Here is a 27,937-nt window from a genome sequence, read left to right as displayed (position 1 = left end):
TTATGTTTCAAGTATGTGGAAGAATGCTCAATTTAAGTTCTACCCAGAAGGAAATTCGTAATGTTTTGTGCATGAAATGACATCATTTTCCAAATCTTTACCATCATCAAATAAACTAGATTACGTCATGGTACTCTTGGTCGTGTTTCTTTTCACTTCATATGGCATGGAAATCTTTGACACATTTTATGCACAAGTTCATTTGAGTTACTGTCCGAGGACTCCATGCACTGATTCTCACTGTAAGCTACATAACACCTCACTGTCTTTAACATCTCTCAGTCTCCTACTTGGTACCCTGCATGACTCCATGCACTGATTCTCACTGTAAGCTACATAACACCTCACTGTCTTTAACATCTCTCAGTCTCCTACTTGGTACCCTGCATGACTCCATGCACTGATTCTCACTGTAAGCTACATAACACCTCACTGTCTTTAACATCTCTCAGTCTCCTACTTGGTACCCTGCATGACTCCATGCACTGATTCTCACTGTAAGCTACATAACACCTCACTGTCTTTAACATCTCTCAGTCTCCTACTTGGTACCCTGCATGACTCCATGCACTGATTCTCACTGTAAGCTACATAACACCTCACTGTCTTTAACATCTCTCAGTCTCCTACTTGGTACCCTGCATGACTCCATGCACTGATTCTCACTGTAAGCTACATAACACCACACTGTCTTTAACATCTCTCAGTCTCCTACTTGGTACCCTGCATGACTCCATGCACTGATTCTCACTGTAAGCTACATAACACCTCACTGTCTTTAACATCTCTCAGTCTCCTACTTGGTACCCTGCATGACTCCATGCACTGATTCTCACTGTAAGCTACATAACACCTCACTGTCTTTAACATCTCTCAGTCTCCTACTTGGTACCCTGCATGACTCCATGCACTGATTCTCACTGTAAGCTACATAACACCTCACTGTCTTTAACATCTCTCAGTCTCCTACTTGGTACCCTGCATGACTCCATGCACTGATTCTCACTGTAAGCTACATAACACCTCACTGTCTTTAACATCTCTCAGTCTCCTACTTGGTACCCTGCATGACTCCATGCACTGATTCTCACTGTAAGCTACATAACACCACACTGTCTTTAACATCTCTCAGTCTCCTACTTGGTACCCTGCATGACTCCATGCACTGATTCTCACTGTAAGCTACATAACACCACACTGTCTTTAACATCTCTCAGTCTCCTACTTGGTACCCTGCATGACTCCATGCACTGATTCTCACTGTAAGCTACATAACACCTCACTGTCTTTAACATCTCTCAGTCTCCTACTTGGTACCCTGCATGACTCCATGCACTGATTCTCACTGTAAGCTACATAACACCTCACTGTCTTTAACATCTCTCAGTCTCCTACTTGGTACCCTGCATGACTCCATGCACTGATTCTCACTGTAAAGCTACATAACACCACACTGTCTTTAACATCTCTCCCTGCAGTCTCCTGACTTGGTACCCTGCATGACTCCATGCACTGATTCTCACTGTAAGCTACATAACACCTCACTGTCTTTAACATCTCTCAGTCTCCTACTTGGTACCCTGCATGACTCCATGCACTGATTCTCACTGTAAGCTACATAACACCACACTGTCTTTAACATCTCTCAGTCTCCTACTTGGTACCCTGCATGACTCCATGCACTGATTCTCACTGTAAGCTACATAACACCTCACTGTCTTTAACATCTCTCAGTCTCCTACTTGGTACCCTGCATGACTCCATGCACTGATTCTCACTGTAAGCTACATAACACCTCACTGTCTTTAACATCTCTCAGTCTCCTACTTGGTACCCTGCATGACTCCATGCACTGATTCTCACTGTAAGCTACATAACACCTCACTGTCTTTAACATCTCTCAGTCTCCTACTTGGTACCCTGCAGGACTCTGCATGCACTGATTCTCACTGTAAGCTACATAACACCACACTGTCTTTAACATCTCTCAGTCTCCTACTTGGGTACCCTGCATGACTCCATGCACTGATTCTCACTGTATTGTAGCTACATAACACCTATTGTAATGTCTTTAACATCTCTCATTATACCTGACTTGAGTACCCTCAAACAGTGACTCCATGCACTTCATTCTCACTGTAAGCTACATAACACCTAATGTCACTGTCTTTAACATCTCTAAAAATCTGGTATAAGACAAGGGAATGAGAGTTGTGTCAGAGGCTAGGCAAGCTGGAACACAGCCCACAGGCTGCTTTAATCAACAACACCTTCCTTTCATATTGTGCTCATCAAAAGAAAATGTGGTAACTTATCATTTTGACAAGTTTAAGCTGTAAAAAGATTCGTGCAACTTGTCTCACTGACAGAACAATTATTCTGGTAGTTTTCAATGTTGAGTTTCTCACAATATCATTTAAAAAAACAACTTCCACACAGTTTAAAAAGTAACAGCAGTGTTATAACATATTTGTCTCCCCTCAACAAACTCGATAGAATATGATTAGATTAAGATTTTCATTAAGTACAACTATAATAAAGAGAGAAGTAACTCCAACTTCCCTACACCTCTGAGCACAATATCACAACTGTTGAGGCCATCTATACATGCTGTTAGTCACAAAGTCATTTTGCAGTCATTGCACTTGAAGGTATCATGTATAATCAAAGTATGCTACACCTAAATCAGTCCTTATCCGATGTGGAACAATCAACTGTTTGGCCAGAATATACTGAGGGAAATAAATAAGGGAACACCACTTCATGGCTGTGTTCCTTTATCTAATCTCTGATTTCCTCCCACAGCGCTATTCAAAGCTGGTGATGAACACTGGAAAATATTAAAGGAACGCTTGAATTTTCCTGTGTTCCTTTATTTGCTTCTCTCAGTATATTATGTTCAACATGGAATAATCTGACAAATTCATGATTTAAATCGAAATGTGAAAATATACTAAAGTCAGTTCCAGCTTCATATTTCTGTCAAGACTGACTGCTAAAATAATTTTGGTTACATTTTGAATAAGTTTAGTATGGATGGCACCATTGTTACAAGACCTCCCCCTCCCGTCCGTCCCTCCCTCCATGCATGCAGACAGCCAGCCAGCCAGCCGGCAGATACACAATAAATTATCCAGTATTAACATGTTACACAGCTGCAGAGAAACAAGCAACAGAGTCGCTGCTACACATACTAGTTCAGCTTGACTTCAACAAATGCAATCGTTCATAAATACAAGTTTCCTTTACTATTTTCTGGTAGTTATGATACACAGCCAGACAACAGAGGAATGTCATCAGGCAGACAGTCTAGCATACAGCAGCCTAGGTCACTGACCAACACTCTAGGTAACTCTTTAACAGCCAAGCAAACAATCAATGTATTAGAAATACATATGAGTGGTAGAAACAGACAGAAATGTATTTTCATATACTAAAAATATCTTAATGTTTCAGATTTACAACCATCCTGTCAATTTCTGTTGTTACGTTGTTGAAAACAGCAATGGAAATTTGAAAACATTTTGCAAATCAGTATTCAAACTCTTGTACAGAGTCTGTTTAGTGTAAAAAGCTTGTCAATGCACAGTATGCTTGATGATTAAGATGTCCTGATACACCATGGCACAAACACTATACTTCATACACACTTTGTTTCAGTAGTACCTTAGACCAACTGAGAAATTTCACAATTCTAATTTGACCCAAAATGTTGAAACAGAGGGTGGAATTAAACATACAAAACATTCTTGAGCTGAGTGTTGATCTTACGGCATGATTGTCAACTAGGCATGCCTGAAGCTAATTAAGCAAGGAATATGCTGGTACACCCATGGCATCTTGACTGTTATATTGTCATTTTTATCATTTTAATGATAAGGAATACAAATTAGTGTACTTATAAAGACAGTAGACATTGTAGTTTTTCATCTCTAAATATTATTGATAGTGCCTACAAGTCACTCATATCCACTGACTGGATTGAAGTCCTTGTGGTGCCATAGGGGTACCAGTACTAGCAGAATAGGAACAAATGACATACATCACACCAAGTGATTAAAACCAGGGTGGGAGACAGGATATGGCGCAAAGCCTGTCCCCCTCCTAGAAATCTATTGCTGAATATGGTAGAAAACACATCTCTCCTTACATCAAAATGTATAAATACTTCAAATTTAAAATATTCTCTCTTGACTCTATATACAATGACAGATAAACGTCCCAGTGATTCAATCTACACATCGTCATTCATCCATCCACCTACAACAATACCCACACTTCTGCACATGGCAGCAAGCTGGGCACACATAAAAACACTTTCTTCGTAGAAGTACACAGTAAAATGCTTGTAGATGCTCCGTCTCCACTATGAATAACAATTCAGTTGACTGAAGTTCAGTACTCGACATTCCCATAGTTACATTCAGGGAAATATGGGAAATGGCTGAAGGCTTCATGTAAAGCAGGCCAGAATAAACCAGAAAGAGACTAAAGCATACACCGTGAGCAGCATCCATTCAGGTACAGTAATCCAACTAAGATGCTCTGGTAGCATGAGGCAATCATTCCAGTTGTTACACATCCATCAATACTTGTATGAACAACGTACGACAACAACGATGTTGTAAAGGCAGTCAGGTTTGCAAATGCAGGGTCTGTTCCGTGCTGCACTCAACATTGGCATATGTCATGAAGCTCCCTTCCCATGCAGCAGGCATGTCACACTGGACGATGTATGGCAATGCTGCAATCTGTTTGCACACAACTACTCTGTGGTACTTATTGATGCCTTGGTGTCCATTGTTGAAGGGGATACATTGTCTGGGAGATGCTTCTTGTCCTACCTTGTACATTACCAACTTGGTCTGTGAAAGTCAAGCTTCAATCTATACTAGGCAACATTCACCAGTAGTCTTTGAGCAAGGAGCTGACTGACAGTACGGCAGGAATGATGAGGATGAATTACAGGAGGTGCCTCCCTTTGCTGAGCTCGCATTGTGTGGTAATTCAAAGTTTGTGGAGATACACTGTTTGACTCCTCATCTGGTTACCGAAGCTGTGGTGCAGCATACATGAGTGGTCTCCCTATACTGTGGTACAACTTTGATATGTTACAGGTACATCCTTGCCCTGTGAGCAGGCTGTACGTCTTATCTGCTACAACAAACATGTCTGCTAATGACAAGGGTAGACTCCTGATATGTAAGAATCACTCAGAAAACACCCCAAAGTAAAACAATACACTGGCCTTTTGGTGATTTTAAGTTACCTTTCATATAACAAGGCAATGGCATCTTTGAGCACTTTTTTGTTTACAAAATCACCATTTTTGTACAAAAATAATATGTTTCAGTTCACCCTCAAGTGTCTGCTCCTCAACGACTTCTGTTGCAATCGAAAGTTCAGGCAGTGCAGTGACCACGTGACAGTCACATCCAACACACAACACCTCAGAACCGATTTCTTCTCTCACTCTCCAACCTTCTGCCTGTTCACACAGCACACCAGCCAATAATAGTATCCAACTGTCCACACAAACACTGTTCCAGCCTCACCTATGATAGTCCTCTGATGGCTTTACCAGGCCTTCTGAAACAATGACAAGGTACAGAAAGAAGGATTAAAGCCAGAGTTGCATGCATGTTAGCAGAAGGGAGCTAACTTCAAAGCTTAACATATCTTTATCTATCCAGAAACCTTTTGTTATGGAACACCGATGGCATCTACAAGGTTAAAATGTTCTAAGGACACTGCTTTTCTTAAAGTTGTCATTCAGAAACTAGATAAAGGTCATGCATTTTAATCACGGACATGGGTCTTATATTAACACATGCGTGTTTAGTTGTTACATATGACATGAATTTACGTATGAAATACACCATTTGATCTCAGTTATTCAAAATGTTGCTGAAGTTATGCCATTGGAGGCTATTTATCCTACACAGACCTTGGAACACTATATACATGCAGAGCTGGCAACGTCATCCATGTGAAATACTACTCACCATTATATACCCGGAGGATTGCTTCACAGACAAACTTGTATTGACTCTGAAATCATGAATGTAAAAAAACAGTTTAGCAGAAGCATATATACACATTGTACTGACATTTACCCAAATGAGAGAGTAATACTTCAATACCAGAGTACCAGACCAGAAGTTGATGACTTACAGCTGTTTGAATCAACATCGCCCTCTGGTCTCTCATCTCTTTCACAACAATGAGAGGGTAGACAGGTTGGCGGGCCTCCACACGACACATCGCAGTCTCCATGGTGATCAGCACGCCTGTACGGCCAATACCAGCACTGAAACATACAGGGATAATAATTATAACAAGTTTTCAGAATTCCCAATAAATATTGTACGCAAAATGTTGCTATCCAAAATATATTATTGTTTAAGAAATCTACTGCAATTGAAGGTCATTGATTCTGCTGAGGACATGCAAGTAAGTCTGCCCTGACTACAAAGTTAGCTAAACTAACCTGCAGTGCACTATCGTCGGTTCTACCATGCCAGATCTGTTCTGTCGCACTTTCATGACGAATTCCAGGAAATCACTTGGGTCATCAGGGACCCCATGGTCCGGCCATGCTATATACTGCATGTGTCGGATATGTCTCTCTTCACTGGTTTCTACATGTGTAAGGTTAAACTCGCGGAATGCAAATGAAGGAGTCTCCTCTTCCTTCACACATGTGATCTGTAATGCACCAAAGTCCTCTGTCTCATACAGCTCTGGCCAATACTGATGACACTTGACCCGTCCTCGCTCCACCTTGGTAGTGAGCATCACAACCAGTGAGGAGTGCTGCTCCCACACCATCTGTAGCAAGGAAACAACTTTCATGAGCATCTCTGGATCAAGAGGAATGGTGCATGGGTTGGACTTTGAAAATATTTTGAAAAGTGAGTGAGTGAGTTTAGTTTTATGCCACTTTTAGCAATATTTCAGCACTATCATGGCTGGGGAACACCACAAATGGGCTTCAAACATTATACCCATCTGGTGAATCGAACCTGGGTCTTCAGCGTGACGAGCGAACACTTTAACCACTAGGCTACCCTACCACCAGTATTTTATAAATGAAGAAACTGAGAGCTATATCAGAACAGAAAATAGCATTTGAAAACTCTACTATCATGTGGATTTTTTATGTTGAGGTGACACTTCTTCACAATGGTTTCAGTAGAAGACCTTGCACTACTTGTACCTACTAACACAAGACTACTGAAGATAACAGATAACAAGACGTGAGGATGCAGAGACAGTCCTTCATATACTTTCTGATTGTAGCATCACATCTTCCCCTTTGGAGGGTACTGGATAACTAGCTTCATACAAAATGTAATATAAGAATAGAACCATATACTGCTAAACATTTCATGACAGTGTAATATCAATACAATTTAAATTTAAATATTTAGTATCATATTTATCAATTACACTTGTTCCTCATCCTGTCTATATGAGTAAGCAAATAACATCTTCCTGTCCTAACTGAGCACAGACAGAGTAGGAGGGGTGACTCACCTGCCAGAAATCTGTACAGGTGTTTGGGAGAGGCCCCTGAGCTGCGATGTACCGGTTGACAATCCCAGAACCCGGGATCTCCATCTAGACGACAACAAGCCTTAGCATCACAACAACCTCTAGTATCAACACAGGTATCACAGTTACATTCTTATATGGTTTACTTTATCAGCAAATATTCCTTAGCTTCAACCTGATGATAAATATGATAAATGCTTAGAAGCATTGGACTTGCATGAAACAGATATTACCTTTATTGTACAGAATAGAAATGTAATGACAGAAAAACACAGAAAACAGTGAAAAGATATGTCATAACTCACATTGACATAGTTAGCATTTATATAGTCCCCTGATGTCCCCGTTTTCAATACAACTCGCGTCTTGTCATCTGAAAGGAAGGACAACCCAGTCAATTTCAAAAGAAACCAAATTGCCTTTCTCATTATACATGAACAGTAGTGCTACTTATCTCCAAATAATCATCATGATTATCAGTTTTGACGGAGTCAGTCTCAAGGATTGACTGAGTGAGTGAGTATGGTTTTATGGGACTTTTAGCAATATTCCAGCAATATCACGGCGGGGGAAACAGAAATGGGCTTCACATATTGTACCCATGCGGGATACCGAACCCAGGTCTTCAGCATGATGAGTGAACACTTTAACCACTTGCCTAGCCCACCACTCCCCTCAAGGACTGAAGATACTTACATGGTGAAATATCCCTGTATCTGTTCTTGGGGATGTTACTTTCATTCCGAGCAGCATTCATGGTCATATTAGGCTTTTTCCTGTACAATTGCTGAAATTCAGACCCATAAAACAATAGCTATCACTGTTGAAAATAAAATAAAGAGTACTGAATATATCAATACCTAATTAGTTTGTCTTCACACTACCCAAAACAAAAAATAATTCATAAGAGAAGTCCTCTTCACCCCCAACTATCCATGATTAGTTTTGGCAAGTAATATGCATCTTACTTCCCTTGCTTTCTACACACGTGAAAGGCTGGAAAAACCTCATATATCTCCAACCTTGGGAAATATATTCTTTCATATATTGAACATGATTGCAGAGGAAATCAAGAAAATAATGGACGGCCATCTTGAGCACTCAAACAAGCACTTATCATTGTGAAGGTCCTCAATGTTTGCTTTTCCATTTTTCTTCTCTCAGTTAGGCACTTAGTTCTCCCCATGTGAGGTTATTGAATGTTTTCATAGCATCATTTGAAACAATGACTATCTCAATATTTGGAACTAATGCAAACTTGACAACATGGCAAGCTTGAAACTGCTTTCATTTGGATCCAGTTAGTGACAAGAGCTGGGAGATGCGACACTGGCACTATGTATTGTCATGCAGTGTCATACAGTGTCATACCTCGAACTGTGCCAGTGCAGCCCCACTCTCCAGGCTCTCCTGCAGCAGCATGAGTGAGGACTCGAGTGTGTTGGCGCTGGAGGAGGAGCTGGCTATCTGGTGGGTCTCTGGGATGTAGGTGAAGTCAGGTTCCTCCGACTGGTCCTCCCCCACATACACTGCAACAATCAAGCACCATACAATGCAGGGACTGTCTTCTCTTACACTATATTCTGAAGCCACAATGCCATGTACACAACAGAACACTCTTACTGGACTTGGACCTGCAAGACTTGATCTACTCAACTTGGAATGTTAACAATCAGAAGTTTTACATTTTCACAAATATTTAACTAAAACATTTATGGTTCATAACATTTGTCACTGACGACATGATATTTTTGATTACACATTGAACATCTTAATATCTCACAATACCTGTTAAAGAGTAACAAACATTTTGGAGTTTCATCAATATAAGTTTTTGCACCTTAAAATATATGATCATAGGACTATATGATTTGCATGCTGTGAGATAGTAAAACCACACTAGATTATGTACGTCTCATTTCTGCAGGATCTGGTGACATCATGTGTGTCCCAGATTGATCACACTGAGATACAGTGGTGACAGCTATCTACATACCATTTGGTCTGACAACCAGCACCAGCTCTCCAGAGTGAGTTTCTCGAGAAGCTTTGATAAACATCACCACCTGGAACAGTAAACACAGATCAGTGCTAAACACCATCAACACTCCGACTAAAACATGTAAACATCAAATGTAGATTATCTCCCCTGGACTAGAAGCTCAGCTTGGCAGGAAAAGACAATGACCTACTTTGAAAAACTGATTCAAGCTTTCAGCTGGACAAGAATCATCAGGCTTCCGCATGAGAATCTTGCAACATCCTCACTCCTAATGATTGTAACGGTTAAGGAAGATGTGGTTGCTCACCTGTTCATGTGTATGTTGTGAGACATCTCTGCCGTTGATGAAGAGAACCTGGTCTCCCTCATTGAGTCTAGGTATGGCGATATCCGCAGGCGTGCCCGGGGCAACCCGGGACACAATGATGGGCATGCCTTGGTCAGCACCTCCCTGCAACATCAGCACTTAAGGTAAGGCAAAAAGGCATGCAGTGGATATATGGAACATATACTCCAGTGTCTTGGACAATCTGGGACATGATAATAGGCATGCCTTGGTAAGCACCTTCCTGCAACATCAGCACTTAAGGTAAGACATGTAGCAAATACAAGGAACATATACTCCAGTGTCTTGGACAATCTGGGACACAATGATGAGCATGCTACAATCAGCACCTACTTGTGGCAACTCCAGCACTTTGGGTAAAAAAGGAATAGCACGTAGCAGCGACACATACTCCAGTACTGAGGTGGCCTGGGGCATGCCCTGGTCAAAATCTTCAGCACCAGCACTTAGGAAAAGTGTGTAAGCTGGGTTGGCTCTTAAAAAAAGTTTGATGTTCCTCATTTTTCTATTAATACACACTTAGCACAGGTATTGTGCACTCCAGGCAAGACTAGGCAGGCATTTACATATATTTCTGTGGTAAATGTTTACATATGTAACAAAACAAAACTAAACCAAAACCTTTTTAATCTGCTTCAAAAATGCAATTATCAATATTTGTGTGACTGATGTATGTACACTGACCTTGACATTGAAGCCGAACCTGCCCAAGTCGTCTGGTGTCATCCTGATGGTAACCAGCCCATGTCCATCAGCATAACCATTCCCATTAGACTGAAACAAAGTTGAGAGCAATTAACAAATTGCAGATCTAATATTTCTTTATTTTCTTCATTTGAAACTGTCAATCAGTTCTTGCCGAAGTCAACATAAAGTTGATCAATGTGCAGCCTCACCTCTTACATCACAAATCAAACTCTGTGTACTTGTCTTTCATACAATCATAGGATTAGACAAACAGGAAATGCCTTGGGCATAAAATCAACATTTACCTCTAAACCTAAGCATCTGTACTCATATGCACTTTACAGCTAATGGATTTTTAGGAAACTGCAATGAAATAACACCCTACTTCTAAATGTAAATGGACTACCTAATTCCACAGGTATTAGTGACGAGTCCATGCAGCCTCTCCTAACAGCTGGCCCTTCCAGCTGTCAGACTGAGCCATTTCAGGTGGTGGTGCTATAGGGAGCTATGTGGAGATCAAGTGTCTTCACAAGAGCCTTACAATGCCTGCACCTATCAAGGGATCCATATCTCACCTGCATGCCTCATTGACTCACATAATTGGACAAAATTACCTGTAAATGCTACTAGGTCACATGTGTGCCTGCTACAAAGTGGCAATCAATGATTGCCAAGCCATAACAATAAAATCAGATGTTAACCATTCCAACAGAGCATAAAACAAAGAATGGACAGTATCAAATGGCGTGACTTGTACTGATCTGTACACTGATTTAGGGACCGTTCATAATTAATGGCTAGGGGAGAGGTGAGTGGGTGTCAGTGATGATTTTTTATGGAGAAGCATGTACAATGTGGATGACCCCACCCCCAAAAAAATTTATGTACAAAATAAGTGGTCAGGTCCAAAGGTCAAATAAAGGCACTAAATTCCAAACATCAAGAAAACAGAAGAGTTATGCTCAGCCCCAATTTTAACAATACATGTAACAAATTTCATTTAATTTTAAATTACAGGTTGGAGTAATGACCATCAGAAGTTTCAGGTCTCAGTGTCATCATTATGGAAAGGTAAAATCAACATCAAAATTTAAATTTTTGCCAAATATGTTGAGCACCACTACTAATTATACATATCATAAAATTAACAACATTCTGTACTTAAATGACTGTAATGGCCATATTGAAAATCTTATTCCAACCTCTCCAACAAATTGGGGTATCATCATTGGTGAGAACAAGTATGTGAAATTTCATCTTCATTGGTTCAGTAGTTTCTAAAGGGATGGTTATGACGCATGACAGACAACTGACGACGGATGACGGACAAACAGACACAAGGTCAATTGAAAGTCATTTAGTTGAGCTAAAAATGCCACACACTAACTAGAGAAATAACAGCTTTTGGCTCTGATTATACAGGCAGACTTTCACTCTTGAATACATGACCAGCATGGACAGTGTTTATCAGTGTGTAAGTCAAGTCTCAGGAGAAAGGAATGTACCTGTCTCCCAGTGCACATAAATCAGGCCTGATAACCACCACCTATGGAGACTTGAGTCTGTGCAGCAGGGACAACAGAACAACCCCAAGCCCTTTGCTCTCATCATTCTAAAAGTTTATGGCTGGATTTTAATAACAACAGATACAATCTAGAGCTATCAGAAGTATATATTATCTATCCCCACAAACTCTGATCCACTGACCCTGTGTGACGTTCCAAGAGGTTTCCTTTTCTTTAAATCAAAACCACTGGTGTTATTATTCATTATTATTACTGATTGGTTGTCACCTGTTTTAATTGAATATCTGCATAAATCAGACTTGTCACAACATTCGGCTCCTTCAACAATATGTTTATGCCTACCATAGCAGACTGAGAAACACTTCAGTGGATTAAAGCGACTAAATTTCCTCCAATCAACACCAACTATACATTGATGAATGTCCCCAAGGTGGGATGTTAAAGACCAGCATATCTATGTTGTATGACCAGGTGTAACTGACACATCATTCATCCCACCCTGGAAATGATGCTTTACTGAATGTATCAATACTTAAAGCATTTAATCAATCTCAATCCAACAATATAACTATACATCACATTTTATTCCTTAAACTGTCATATCAGAAAATTATTCATACATTTTTTAAACTCAAATTTAATAATTAACTGAAACACATTTCATACTTTATGCCATGTGCCACTGAAACGAAACAGATGATCAGTTAAAGTGGGCTTCTGAGATGAAATACTGCATGTGTTTAGCACCAACTCCAGCCTTGTCTTAAATATACCTTCTTCCTGTCTACTACAACTTCTTCCTTCCTACCAAGGCTCACATAACATTCCTGCTACAACCATCATTAATGTTTCCCTTTCATAATAACATATCATTACTGACCACCAACATGTTTCTGGTTGTAAACCCTCTTCTAAACAGAACCACCTTCCTTTGGGTGAGTGCATCTGGTGGAGCTTAAGAAACTATTCGGCTTGTTTGTTTAATTATGGAATTCTCTTGGTTTCACTCCCTGGCTGCACACAAAAGGCAAATGCTGAAATTGCTGTAATACCACCAATTGAAACAGGTTAGTTTTTCACAGGAATGTTGACCCTATTGTGAAATAGCCATCCCATCCTTAACACTTGGCCAGCTAAACATTCAAATATTTGTAATGAGGTCCTCAATTTGTAGTTGAGGACTAGGGAAGAACTGACATGGCATGTTGAACCTGTGTTTTGTCCACAACCCAACCTTCCCACTATGTCTGCTAGACTGGGTGAACTAGAAGCAGTGGACGAGATGGGCACATCAGACAACAAGCACCTGTTTCATTAAGAAGTAACAGGGACTTATTTTGTCGACTTAAATGCAGGACCCTATCTATTTCCTGACAAAATGTCACATATGCCGCAAGTAGAAAATTCTCAAAATCGCACAATGTTTGAACTTTACACCTGTATTTATTCATGCATGTATCCATACATGTTACTAAGATTATTTTCATACGTTTTTCACTGTACCTATTTTCAACACAGTACAGCAGCCCAACAAACAAAATCATAATCAAATACTTAACTAATTGAATCATTTTACTTCTGTTAAAATAACACCCCAAAGGCTTTCAACTGTGTGTGCCTTTTAAAACTTTAACATAAAAAGCCATCATCATGATCTTAAAATAGATTCAAGCTATGAAAGTTCCTGTTAAACAAGTTTGTTTTTATAAATTCATTTTTCTGAAAAGACTCATTTTGTATACAGCTTATAGGCAAATCTCTTTCATAGACAGACAACACTGGAAGCTATTATCTGAGGCCATTGAGTTCAGAAGCACTGTAACAACGTGTTCATGTGTCAAAATATGGGGAATTCCGTCACACCTGGATAATTTGTATCAATTGCAACCAACACAGATGCCTACATTCCATCTCTGGCCATGGAAGACAAGCCAGGCAGGAGAAACTACTGGCCAACATGTTTACATGCCTCACTCGGGTGGTTAGACTCCAACTATTCTTCATAATAAGTGGAATGTTGCTGGAATTGGGTGGACATATTCTGTGTGAATGTGAGATCACGGTTCAGGAGGTAGTTTCACTGTCACCTCACAAATCATTTACTGAATGTGTGTTCACATTTCCACCTAATTCAATACACATCATTACATTCCTCAAATAGAGGAATGAAAGACCCGCTGCATATAAACTCTAAACAAATAATGTAAAGCAGGCAAACTGCATGAGGAAAAATGTTTCACTTCCTCTTCAAGGTGCACATCACTAATTATACTCCATGATAAGGCATGCTTACAAACTCCACGGAAAGAGTTACTTCAGAGATATTCCCATGCATTGTTGATATTTATCTCATTACTCACAAACATGTGATCACAAATACAAGAAACACCAACAAATCACCTGGGCAAAAATGCAACATTTTCTTACTTGATCAACCATGGGAAAGACTGACATCAAGATCCACTCTGAAGCAGCAGTTTCCAAAAACATTTTGCCAGTTGTTTTGTTCTTGGCAATAACTAACTCGCCCACTCTATCAGGGAAAATTAAGACAATCCGGTTGGCATAGTAACACAACCTTAACAAAAAATATATTGAACACTGGCCAAGGAAAGGAATCTCAAACAAGAACACTCAATTCTATCAATACTCAGCAAAGAAACTGCACGCATATATTCATCTCATATCCAATTCTCTGGTTCTAAAACCTTCACCAATATAACACCATGATACTGATCAATGTTAAAAAAATCCATCTAACAGAATTTATGATTCATCTTGATAATGATTTGTAAACACCAGAGGCAAAGTGGATAAATAGTAGGGCAGGTTTTTTTCTGTTACAGTCTTGTAAAGAGATATTCATAACTTCTTGAAAAAACAACCATCAACTCTACCTATAAAAATTAACACAAAAACCTATCCCAACCAGTAGAAAGTACCAACAGGCAGCCTAATGTTGTGAAAGAAGCAGGAACAGAGTGGTGATGATGATGCTCCAGAAAGGTATACAGACAGACAGGTTGCCACAGATTTATCTGGGATTCCAAACTAAGATACCTTGGCAGGGAAACTGTTTATTGTCCTAAATTTTGAGGTATTCTAGCATTGTATTCAATGCAATAATGTAAAATAAGCATCTTCATTCTTATTTGAGATGTAACATAAGAAAGAGAAAAGATTAGTCATAGCTATATTAACTTGAATTGGGAAACATTTAATTACAAGTTTGCATTTCCACAGACACTAACTGTAGATGAAGGGGTCGAACATCAGCCACTGAGCAGGTCCAGATACAACCCTTCTGAAAACATTCTTTCAAGGGTCTGTATTCATTATTCTTTGAAATGTGTAAGAAGACAGGATGTCCAACTCTCAGAATATGATAGATTTCCTAAGTGTGACTGTGAACTATGTCCGATGATCAACAAGCTGTTACTACTGAGTGTTGATACGCTCATTATCCTGGCTGAATGGCTTTCAATCATGGTAATCCCACCAACAGCACCCACCATCCATTGTGAAACTCAAATACAGGCTACGGCTGACCATTCTGTCACCATCTGAAGATCCACTGAGGCTTCACTGACCAATGTACAATAAGTTGCTGCCCAATGGACCAACAAATCCCATAATAAATGAAGGATTACTAGCAAACCTTTCTCCTAATTGAAAGAATCAACAACCATAAGCTAACCATAAATGTTTCGAGTTTTTGTTTCAGACAATGGAAGACGAAGTGTTTGTCCAGTGATGATAGTGGTCCTGTGGCCAGACAAGGCCAACCTGACAAGGGGACAGATGTGACAAGGAAGGGATGTCCCAGCTCTGTCCACATGTCCTCCTAAACAGGATTTATGACAATCATCAATGTCCAGGCCTAAATCCACAATAATCTGCCAGTTTTAGAGGCATCTCGAAATACAAACAGCCAGTGTGAACAAGTAGGGAATAGTGATTGAATTAATGAGTCCTCATTTAATATCAAACTGTGATAAAACTTTCAAGGAGTCTCTATGCTAGGCTTTATGCTTCCTTCTTCTATTATCAATCTGGCCTCATAAGATGAAGAGGTATTGTGCCAAGGGAATGACATTGATGAAAGTACTCTTCCTTTGCGAGTCCACTGATGGAGAAAGCTAGACATGAGACCGCTGAAGTTGCTTGCCCTATCATCCAATGGCAGCTACACACACAAATCAGTTTATCTAACCCACATGACTTCTCCAGTTAGTTTGTCAACTCTTTTAAGCCCTGTAATTTCTTGCAGGCCGTTTTGTGGTTGCAAGGCAGAACACTGCTTATAGGAAAGGAAGCATTCAGAAAAATCAATTCAGTGAGCAATATCTGAACTGTGCAAACTAACAGGAAAGACAGCTTTGAGGAAAATATAATGAAGAAGATTAAACTTCATGTTCATAACCTCAGCTGACAGAATTTATTTCCTTCATTTATGTGAGACCTCAGCTGGTATATTTACAGGCATCATAAATAAAGCTCGACTGCAAAACACTGTGTATGACATGATATATCTGCATGCATGTCATGCTTATAAATGTCCCTTCACTGAATGTAGACGCTGACCTGGTGAATTCCTGCCACATAGTTGATCGGTGCAGGTAGAGCTGGGAGAGGCGCCAGCCTCAACCGCACAAAGCCAGTCACATGTAATCCGGCAACCATCTCCCTGTCTGCATGTCCGACATACCAGATTCACCTTACTTAATGCCCTCTATAAATACCCCTGACATACAGAAGCCCTGCATGCAGGGCATGTATCATACAACTCATTGACATTACACAATGCTAACGTATACTCAACATGGCTTTCAAATTATTACCACTACACTGCACTGAGCATTTGTATTCTATGTAAATGCTACTGAGAACTAATAAAAACATGACAATAGAAAGCCCATGTAAACGGAAGTATAAGGTGAGTAACATTTGCTATACACATCTGCTTACGCCCACCTGCAATGTTCAGTTGGAGACACATTCTTTACCACAAGAAGAAACAGACCTAATCATCCAGAACAGATGGAACGTTCTAATTCAACTATTACTCCTTGAATTACATAAAGAAAAACTTCACACTGAATGAAAAAGACATTAAGTAGGAACATAGGTATTTGTGACTGAAGGTAGGAGTGAATGTGTGGCAGCAGGTCCACTCTTGGAGGTGGGGCATGATCAGAACATGTGTCATGCTTGTGTCAGCCTACATTAACATGGCATGTGTCATGGACAAACTGAACATCACTCACTCTGCTTGAAACTAGACACATATTTCTTTCATATCTTAAACAATAACCTCCAAAGCTAAGTTTAAACACTGATTGTTTTTAGTATCATTAAGTCTGATGTATAGCTAGGTCAGTGAGGTGACAGTCAGCCTGACACACACTGGCCACAGTTTACTAAACTTCCCTCAACCCCTACATTTCCATCATACCTCAAATAACTGATCAGTTGACACTGGTCAAATCAACTTGGACCATATCAAGGCTGGTCTGGAGGTTTCATACATGTAAAGACACTAGCTAGCGTTGAACAATGTCAATGTAGTTCCTATAATGAACACAGGCAATGACTGACAGTTTTCTATGACTCCAGGCAAACCTGCATGTCTTATGGCAGATAACAACATGTCACTTAAATATTTCAATCAATTACATACAGCACACCAAAGAACACTAGGAGCTCAAGTGTTCCCAGATGAATGCATTTATCTTGACAGAAGTAATTGTTAAAAAACACTTCCTTCTTAAGTTCTACTCATCTGCCAACATCCCTGAAATAGCCCTCACTTACTCCTTCATATGCAGGTGGAAGCTGAACAACTCTGAATGTAAGGGCACCTCCAATAACACATCTTCGTACAACCAGCTTGCTGTCCTGATGCTCGGCTGGTTGAAGGGATTTGATGCTGTTCCTACGCACAAATCCTGAAACTACCTTCTCCTTTGTTAGAGACTGTTTTGTAACACCAGAAAAAGAGGCACCAGATCTGAGCAATCTTTGGGATGTTCCAACAGGCTTCACAGTGAAACTATTTTCCTTCTTTTCACCTCCATCAGAATGGGTCTTTCCATCCACATGTAGTCGGTTCTCTACATCTCTCTTCAATCTCTCCACTGAAGAATCTCTCTGAACCCCTATCAGCTGGAACCCTGTTTCCCGGGGAACTTGCATCAGTTCACTATCACTCTGTCCAACACACACTTTATCTCCAATGTATTTTAACTGATCACTTTCTATTTTGTCTAGCTGAAATTTAACTGACTTTTTCACCTTGTCTTTCTTTGGCAAAACATTTGACTGAGGAAGATGCTCAGCCAATAGCTTTGCCTGGAATTGAGGATGTTTTTCCTGGTCCAACCATGAAACTCGTGACTTGGTTCCTTTTCCTTTATCAACTTCTGTTGTAGTTTTTGGCACATGTGGATGATCACTACTACGTCGAGCAACAGACTTGTCATGGCTATGAGTGAGATCAGATACAGAGACTGTTGATTCAGGTCTGCTTTGAGCACTTTGTGTGAGCACTTCTTCATTAGCACTTAATAAGGAGCGTCTTTGAGCACTAATAGATGAACGTCCCTTGTCACCTGAAATTATTCTAAAGCCCTTTTTCCCTCGTATAACTTTGATTTTCTTTTTAAGTATCATTGGTAAAACTTTCTTATCAGATTGTTCTGATGAATCTGTTTTATCTAATTCAGAATCTACAGAACTGGAAGACTGTAGGACCTTATAATCATCATGCACAGTTTGGGAGGTGGGTAAATGCTCGAAGCTTTTATGCCTACTTCGAGAATAAAGACCAGTCTGGACTGAACCATTAGCAACCCTTCTTGGTGAAATTTTCTCCTGCACCACACTGTTTTCCGGCTTTGTGTCTCCTCTCTTCCCAGCAGACTCGGGCTGAACTCCATTTTGAGTCGTCACAATTTCACCACTGCCAGTTTTTACAGAGTGTCTGACACTTCTGGATCGGACAAGCTGGAACACTTGCTCCTTCCTAAAAGCCTGTGATCCACGCTCAAATGGACTCGCCATAAACACCACCATCTCTGTGACCACCATCAGTTTAAGTGGGGACACCACAAGATCCTCTCTAAAATGTTTCTATATACCCAAAAATTATATTTTCTTACCATACAATCAATCCCTTTGCCCACTTGCTTCAAACTGAGCAGTACAACCTTCGACACCTGGATGGTATATTCTTACACAGTAATCCTTAGGTATGTTAACAATGGCTGTATCTGGAGTAATCACATACGTAAACCTGAATATTGTTGATAATCATAACCTGTTCTTAAGCTGAACAAGCTCTTGTGTTTGCCAGTTGATGCATATTACGTCAATTACTTGATCCAATTTGAAGTCAAACATCTACTTGTGTTGACATGCTATGTTTTCCTCCAATGCTTGAACAGTTGTCAGAAGAGATGACACAAACACCCACATTCTCATGACACAACTTTTCTATTAAAACCACTCCACATCTTTCACAAACACCTTCCTTAACTTGTGTCCCACATTAGCCAAGTGTCACACAAAATAAGGGACGCGTTATCTTGTGTAATAAATATCTGTAATTCCTTTTATAGACTCTGCATTATCTGGCAGAGCAAGTGGTTAGTCCTGTCACAGGGATATCCCTTCCTGCTATGAAAACCTTGTTATCGATTCAAAACAAAATCCTCTTCTGAATTGTGGAAAGGTTTGGGTATCATCCAATGTATCCAATCTATCAGCAGTATAGTCCACAACAGGGGGGATCACACAACACACTGTCCAGGCAACTTTTCCCCAGCTAGTCACCTCTTGAAAACAATTATCCAGCCGTTACAAACTCTGTAAAGTCAGCTGAATCAAGTAAGGCCATTTTTACTTTACAGGAAAGCTTTGTACATTTTGATGAGACAATCAGGGCACACCTCTCTCACTATGACTACGCTGACACAGACTTTAAGCCCAGGCAGCTGATCAGGGCTATTGCAGACTTTTACAACTAAAAACTTCACTGCTATTGCTGACAGACGACTTCAACAGGCCCCTTGACAGATTCTAGTCTTACTGATGTCATGCATGGAATGCACTCTGCTATAAACGAGTGTCAATGTGGGTTACACCATTGAAACACACATTCCGGATCCACACTTATATAATCACTTGACCCTCAGTGAATCCAGTTTCAAGCACCCCTGAATACATACAGTCTTATAGCTGTCCAATTCCATACATCACAGGTCTGTCCGCACAAAACCATATTTGAATACTTTAGGGGAATGAAAAGAATGATGTACTTCCATTATTGCTGTTCAAGTAAGCTTGGTCCCTTGATAAGACAGCAATATCCCAGTCTTTGGCAGTCCTCTCAGTAATCGGTGACACTGTTCAGTGCAGTCAGGCTTCAGTTGTGGACTATCCCGACTGTCCTAATCCCTTCTGCCTATGTCTCATGATCCTGCCTGGGATCCCCGCTTCAGTGGAGTTGTAAGGCCCCTACCGGAGCCCCTGATCCTGGTAGATGTCTAGCGTTTAAAGAGACAGCCTCACTCTACCAGGCCTGTATGTAGACCAGTGACACGACCCTGCATACATTCATAACACAATACACCAACTGTGACGTGCGCTACCTCGCTGGCTCTGTGGTATGGCTCCTAACTCCTTACCTGAATGCTATTTTTAGGTTATGTCATACAAAGGCTTCTACATATCCAAAATTATATCTGTCAATAATGCATTACTGGCTTGTTTACCTACATGAAGTCAAATTCAATGCCCACATTTCATTCATGAAAACATCAGGATTTTAAATGTATACTGATAGTGTCGCTATATTCTTTATAAGGCAAAATGTTTCCAAGCTAACAGCAAAGCCTCTGATAAAAAAAAATTCACATGAACTATTAATTGTCCAATTTGAACAATTTTTCCCCACAGCAGCAACACTACAGAAGTAACACATGTGAATATTGCTGTGTGCTATAGCGAGGTAGTGTACCCTGCTCCTGAATACCAGAGGGAACAAGGAAGGGTGGCTTGTGTTGGCTGAACTCCACTCACCTGGTGTGGGTCAGCAAGGTAAGCCAGCTCACTCACCTCAAACCACCAGCTTGGGACCCTCATAATGAAATGACTAATTAATCAGGGTTTGTTAATTTGCTTGTCATCAGCCTGACTGGGCAATTTTGTTAGAATCCATGCTGGCAAGCACAGGGCAAGGATAAACTATTTCTGTCTCCATTGTCTACATCTAGGCTGATTAGTCAACAAATTCTAACAATATTTAACAAGTGAAATCTGTGGAGGGATTTGAAACTAAAAACAAACCTGACTGAGTGTAATTAAGGGACTATTGTAAGCTAATGTTTGGATTTGTGTATGGTTAATGTTTCAAATCAGGTTTTTAAAAAAGGAGGTTTAAGATCACTTAGAACTGGGGTAAACGAGAACCCTGTGAAGGGCCGGGCTGATAAGGCTGTAGATATTAGTCCCTCTTAGGTCATGATAGTCTCGGGTCCGGACACATTAAGGAATGTTCATTCATTCACAGAAGACACAAGTAAATGTGTGGCTGCCTTGGACATTTATCACTGTCCAAACATAGCCCCTCGAGGTGCCCTTCATGATGACAGTAAAGGTGAGATCTTGTGGATACAGGGTTCATGTGCAGTAGAGAAACACTCACAATCTAGAGACACTTTAGGTCTCGTAGAGACAATGTCACAATACTTCTATCAAGTTCTGCCTTACATCAGTAGTCCTATTGGGAAACTATTAATGTATTGGCATGAAATTGGATACAATTTCAAGATAATAGCTTAAAATACAAAATTCATGTTGTATCTTCATAGATGTGCGAACTCGACTCATTTTATTGTTAAATAACTTCTGAAGGTAAGTTTTCTCATATATGTTCAATGTCTTCAGAAAGTCAAAAATCAAAATATCCATGATTGTCCCAGACACAAGAGACTCGAGGAACATACAGACTTAATGTAAGTTTGCTGCATCTGCACTAGCTGACAATGCGGGTGGGGATCGGTTGTCCTGTGTGTACCCGCCTACAACCTGACACAAAGCAGTGGGTTGGGCTTGGAAATCTGCCAATCCTCATTCAAATAACAACTTTACAAGACATCAAATGCTCAGCATAATTGTCTCCGTACTTCAGTTCATATATGTGTCAAGTGAAGTAGGACAATCCCTGAGTAACCCCATCCACACATTAAACCCAGTGTTATTATTTCAGCCAGCATTGCGTGATACCAGCAGCACATTTTCATTGTGGACTCCTTTATAGGGAAATAAAATGTCTGTACTATCCCCAGAGCTCACATTCTTCACATTGCATCACACCCGACCCCAAACAATGAATCACATGCAACAACACACAAGCCAGGCCATATCATGTCAGTGATACGTGTATTAGCTTGGACATAGGACACTAAGCTAAACACTTACCAAACAACCACATCTACCAAACACTTGATATCCTGATATGTCATTTCAACATATCAAGACTGTCCTTTATGAACTCACAACTATTACCATGAATAAGAACCATACAAGTCTTTATTTGGCATAAACTATGCAGTTGTTACAAAGGACAGGCCCATCGCATTTCATGGAGTTTCTAGTAGAAGGCAAAATATTTCAAAAGTCACTATTTTTGCCAAAATAAGGGTAGGTATGTGAAAGGCATATGATTTGCCACAAATGAAAATAATATTCGTATATTATATTTTGAACTGAAAATAATGTACACTGGAGTGTACTTAAATCATGTATTAGTGTCCTAATGGAGAAACAGAACAAGAATATACCCCTTGAAGGGACGTCTATATTAGTAGAAACACAGCTTTGTAGTAAGTGAGTTAGTTTTACGCCGCTTTTAGCAATATTCCAGCAATATCATGGCGGGGAACACCAGAAATGGGATTTACACATTGTACCCATGGTGGGAATCAAACCTGGGTTTTCGGCGTGACAAGCGATTGCTTTAACCACTAGGCTACCCTACCGCCCCAAACAGCTTTGTAATACCCCCTAGCAAAAGTTAGGCTTGCACATTATTAAAAACATGATATAAACCTGTAAACAAATTTTTTAAACTGAAAATATTTGCTGGTAGGTGGGGAACAGGCGGAAAATTGCATTGTACAGAATATTTCTAATCATCCTAAGTTACTTTATAAACTCTGAAGGTGATGATCTCTACTTGCTTTGGTTCCTCAAAAGTATAACAAAAGCTGATTTGTAATGCTGACTTATCGTTGGAAACATTCCTGTTTAATCAAACAAATACTCTTATGCCTACTTATATTGTAAAAGTGATTTTGACAGTCAGTTATATGTAAAAAAACGTAGTCATCCGGACATTATTTATTCTGAAATTTATATTTTTAAGGTTAGCAGATTTACAACCCAAGCAATAAAAGAGAGGCCTAAGCTGGCACTGACAATGCTAAGGCTTATGCATTAGGTGAAATCTGTTGATATTGTTAATGGTATTGAGGACAGCAGCCTGTATCCTGATAAAGCCATCAGCCTTGTTTATCTTTGTCACACAGCTGCAGCTAATATCCAACACTCAATCATGTGCGAGTTAGTTAGACACTACCTGGAAGTTTACCATTTAACAACTTATAATAAAAAACAAATACATTTTGCACTTTATTTAAATTGATAACTAATGTTTGAAGTTATTTTTTCACCTTTCTTATATTTTATTTTCATTGCATTGTACATTTCAAATTGTATTGACAAAGCTTTCCACCTTTCTGATTAAAAAATATGTTTCAGGATGAGTGAAATACAACTTGCCCACGCCTCATTTTGGTACTACTGGTGTATTTAACATAACAAGTTGTGTGACTGGACTTTCAATAGTCCTGCAACAACAGACAGAAGGCAATGTCTAACCCTGTGTTTAATAAAGATAGCATCAATGTTCCAATATGCATCACAAAGTGAGCTCAGCTACACCTGGTACCTGATCAACAGTCCTGAAAGAGTTACCTCCCTTGGTGTGGCATTCAGATTTCATTGTGTATTCTCTTTGCGTCAGTTCTGTATTGACTTATTGAGCTACAACTGGTTGAGTTCAATATCCCTGACATAAATGCTCTGTTATCCTTTTGTGTCTGGTGGAAAGGGACACACTTGACCCATAAATGAGCGCCATATGATCATGTCTTTCAGATTCCCTGAATGCCCAGCTGAGAACAAAGGAGGGAATGTAATCAATGACCATCATCTGCCGAGCAGGGACAAGCGGGAGGAAAACTGGGGCCAATTTAGTCTGCATATTCATTGATTTCCATAGACTGCTACTTGGACACAGTACACAGTGTAGAGATGGCACTTCAGGACAATGTTTCCACATACAAACAATACAGCATCAACTGAATATTTCTCATACTCTCCTCACAAAGCAACTTTTTTATTACTAGATTAAAATGAAATAAAATAGATACAGGTATACACTGAATAGTTCCTTCAAAAGAGAGTGAGTGAAGCTGAAGTGTAGCACTGAGAACACTGTTAGCAATGTATAATTTGGTGTTGGGTAAAAGCAGCTGCGAGCTATACTCGATGACATGTTCCTATGCCGAAGTGATACAATCTTCATTTTAGAAGAACTTTTTGTTCTATAAATGCGTCTTCCTGTCTAAAGTCTACACTACCTGAACCACCATGCACTGATCCCAGCTGTCCCCTGTCTGTATTCTACACTACCTGTATCACCATGCACTGACCCCAGATATCCCTGTCTGTATTCTACACTACCTGTATCACCATGGACTGACCCCAGCTGTCCCCTGTCTGTATTCTACACTACCTGTATCACCATGGACTGACCCCAGCTGTCCCCTGTCTGTATTCTACACTACCTGTATCACCATGCACTGACCCCAGATATCCCTGTCTGTATTCTACACTACCTGTATCACCATGGACTGACCCCAGATGTCCCCTGTCTGTATTCTACACTACCTGTATCACCATGGACTGACCCCATCTGTCCCCTGTCTGTATTCTACACTACCTGTTCCACCATGAACTGATCCCAGCTGTCCCCTGTCTGTATTCTACACTACCTGTATCACCATGGACTGACCCCAGCTGTCCCCTGTCTGTATTCTACTGCAGATGTAGCACCATGTCGTGGTTTCTTGTGCCTGTTTTCAAGGTATCTTGACAGGCCATACTAATGAAGATATACACTAGTATTGATTCACCTTCTGTCTGTCAACGGCCTAATCTCATCAACTGTCTGTAACCTGACTGTAACTTCATCCTCTAATTACAGACTGCTCCACATCCCCCTCACACACTCTAATCAACAAAATCATAAATCCTGTGTCTCCAATAACAACCGAAGACACATGATTTCTCATCATGACTGCTCTGGTTATAACAGTATGTATGTTAATCATGTTACTCTTAATGGTTAACAAAGAACAAAGACTTGCACTTTTACAAACAAAAGATAAAACTTGTAGAGTTGCCCAAACAAATCCCATGAGGATCAAACTTCTAAACAGTCATCTTTCTGTTCTAGTCAGTTGACTGACACAGTCCACTTAAACAATACTTCCTTCAGTTTGGGCTGTCCTCCATTACGACAGTGTTCTCATAGGCGATACACACATTCCTATTGAGTATATACAGCAATGTACAACACAATACTACAAGCAAAATCTGACACAATACCTCTAACACAGTCAAACACAGTACTTCAGGCACATGGTTTCAACACAAAGTTTATGCACATAGACCAACACATTACTTCACACACACAATACTCCAACACAGCACTTCAGTCACACAGACCAACACAGCACTTCAGGCACACAGTCCAACACAGCACTTCAGGCACACAGTCCAACACAGCACTTCAGGCACACAGTCCAACACAGCACTTCAGGCACACAGTCCAACACAGCACTTCAGGCACACAGTCCAGCACAGCACTTCAGGCACACAGTCCAGCACAGCACTTCAGGCACACAGCCCTTCAGTCACACAGTCCAACACAGCACTTCAGGCACACAGTCCAACACAGCACTTCAGGCACACAGTCCAACACAGCACTTCAGTCACACAGTCCAACACAGCACTTCAGGCACACAGTCCAACACAGCCCTTCAGTCACACAGTCCAACACAGCACTTCAGGCACACAGACCAACACAGCCCTTCAGTCACACAGTCCAACACAGCACTTCAGGCACACAGTCCAACACAGCACTTCAGGCACACAGTCCAACACAGCACTTCAGGCACACAGTCCAACACAGCACTTCAGGCACACAGTCCAACACAGCACTTCAGGCACACAGTCCAGCACAGCACTTCAGGCACACAGTCCAACACAGCACTTCAGTCACACAGTCCAACACAGCACTTCAGGCACACAGTCCAACACAGCACTTCAGTCTGTGGTATCCTCTATTGTGGGGCACTGTTTTCATAATATGGGGCACCTTCAACACACACTGAATGTTGTATGCAAATCCTTGACACTGTCTTCAGATCATAGCTCTATGATCTGGCAGTAACAACAGGAATATTGCTATGTGAATCCCTATGGTGTAGGGGCTGTTTTCATGACTGAATTATTCTACTCACTTAGAGGAAAGCAATTTCCTTCCCAAACTGGGAAAATATGTGCGTGAAAATCAATTAAGGGGAAAATTCTGAAATGTTTGCATAATTAGATTGAAAGACACTATGAACACACATACACTGTGTCTCAATTGATAAAATGAATGGATAAAGCAGCAAATGTTAATTGTCATACTTCAAGGGTGACAAGCTCCAAGAGGATCGATGTTGACAAGGCTTGGCTCTTACTGGGAGATAAAAACAAAGCGTTCCAGACAAGACCTAATGTGCCTGAACACTCAATATTGATGCATAATCTTATTTCTCAACTCTTAGTAGGACATTCCATTCCTGTGGTTCCCACCTCCTACAATATTCTTACTATCAAGTGAAAAAGCTACCATATTTTCTTGTGTAGCATGCACACTCAATTAATTAATTCTATAAATGTGTTTTATGACCATCATGTGTGCCTTGCTTGGTTTACTACCACTGACATCCAACTTGTGGTACAAACCCTGACATGAAAAATAAAACAACATGTACTGATTGTGATACTGCAACAACTTCTAATGTCTCCTCCAACACATCTTAAATGATGTAGTCATGATGGAAGTTGTGGAGGTATTAAGCATTAAATATGCAGCACAGAAAGTCTAGATAACAGTTTGTCCATGTCAGGAATCCTCCCTGGACACACAAGCCAGTGTACTGCATGCCCCATAAACCCACCACTCATTAATTCTTTACTGTGTACTGTCTGGTGCATGGAAGGGAACATTCATTCACACACTGCACAAAAACAGACTTCCATCAACTATGCTGTACAACATATCATTTTCTGTAGCCGGGACTGGTCAGTCTTAACAATGAACGCACATTGAATTATTAGATAATATGAGTTGCCTTAATAGTTACATGACACAGCGCATATACTCACAATATACTCTTCATATGCAGGAATATCATAGTACTGATCCGATCTAGTGTTCTCTTCTGAGGAGTTGAAGTTAACAACCTTGGTTGGAGCAGGTGCCGGATATGTGTCCCGTGATGTGTTGTGCGACAAGAAACCCCCATCACTGAAAGAAACCAAACACATATATAAATCTTAAGAAGAGTTTCTAAAGATTTGATTTCAAATAATTGAAATCTCTCAATATCAAAACAGACATGAGCCAATTCT

General features: G+C 40.3%; 1 protein-coding gene and 1 long non-coding RNA gene across 12 annotated transcripts in view; one reads left to right on the top strand and one right to left on the bottom strand.

The window, feature by feature from the left end:
• Window positions 1–2,293: 2,293 nt before the first annotated feature.
• The window catches only part of LOC124256030 (tyrosine-protein phosphatase non-receptor type 4-like), a 124,817-nt gene continuing 99,173 nt past the window's right edge, over window positions 2,294–27,937 (bottom strand). For 9 of the 11 annotated variants that reach the window (XM_046689953.1, XM_046689949.1, XM_046689955.1 and 6 more), the window contains 12 exons: window positions 27,692–27,833; window positions 10,590–10,679; window positions 9,867–10,010; window positions 9,554–9,623; window positions 8,929–9,086; window positions 8,254–8,344; window positions 7,863–7,930; window positions 7,540–7,623; window positions 6,491–6,831; window positions 6,175–6,310; window positions 6,006–6,051; window positions 2,294–5,589 (listed from right to left, as the gene is read on the bottom strand). In XM_046689953.1, the coding sequence (XP_046545909.1) occupies window positions 5,552–5,589; window positions 6,006–6,051; window positions 6,175–6,310; window positions 6,491–6,831; window positions 7,540–7,623; window positions 7,863–7,930; window positions 8,254–8,344; window positions 8,929–9,086; window positions 9,554–9,623; window positions 9,867–10,010; window positions 10,590–10,679; window positions 27,692–27,833 (1,408 nt within the window). In that variant the 3' untranslated portion in view covers window positions 2,294–5,551. Of the gene's footprint in view, window positions 5,590–6,005; window positions 6,052–6,174; window positions 6,311–6,490; window positions 6,832–7,539; window positions 7,624–7,862; window positions 7,931–8,253; window positions 8,345–8,928; window positions 9,087–9,553; window positions 9,624–9,866; window positions 10,011–10,589; window positions 10,680–17,935; window positions 20,659–27,691; window positions 27,834–27,937 lie in introns of those variants that run through there. The other 2 variants (XM_046689947.1, XM_046689957.1) reach the window with 2 other exon arrangements.
• LOC124256032 lies at window positions 20,757–24,625 on the top strand. Its single transcript, XR_006892805.1, has 3 exons — window positions 20,757–20,787; window positions 21,080–21,220; window positions 24,344–24,625. It is a non-coding gene; the product is annotated as an uncharacterized LOC124256032 (long non-coding RNA).

This window comes from Haliotis rubra, unplaced genomic scaffold, assembly GCF_003918875.1.
Source record: "Haliotis rubra isolate DU_JTF1 unplaced genomic scaffold, ASM391887v1 Scf615, whole genome shotgun sequence".
NCBI lineage: Eukaryota > Metazoa > Mollusca > Gastropoda > Lepetellida > Haliotidae > Haliotis > Haliotis rubra.
This window is presented reverse-complemented; position numbering and strand designations above follow the sequence as displayed.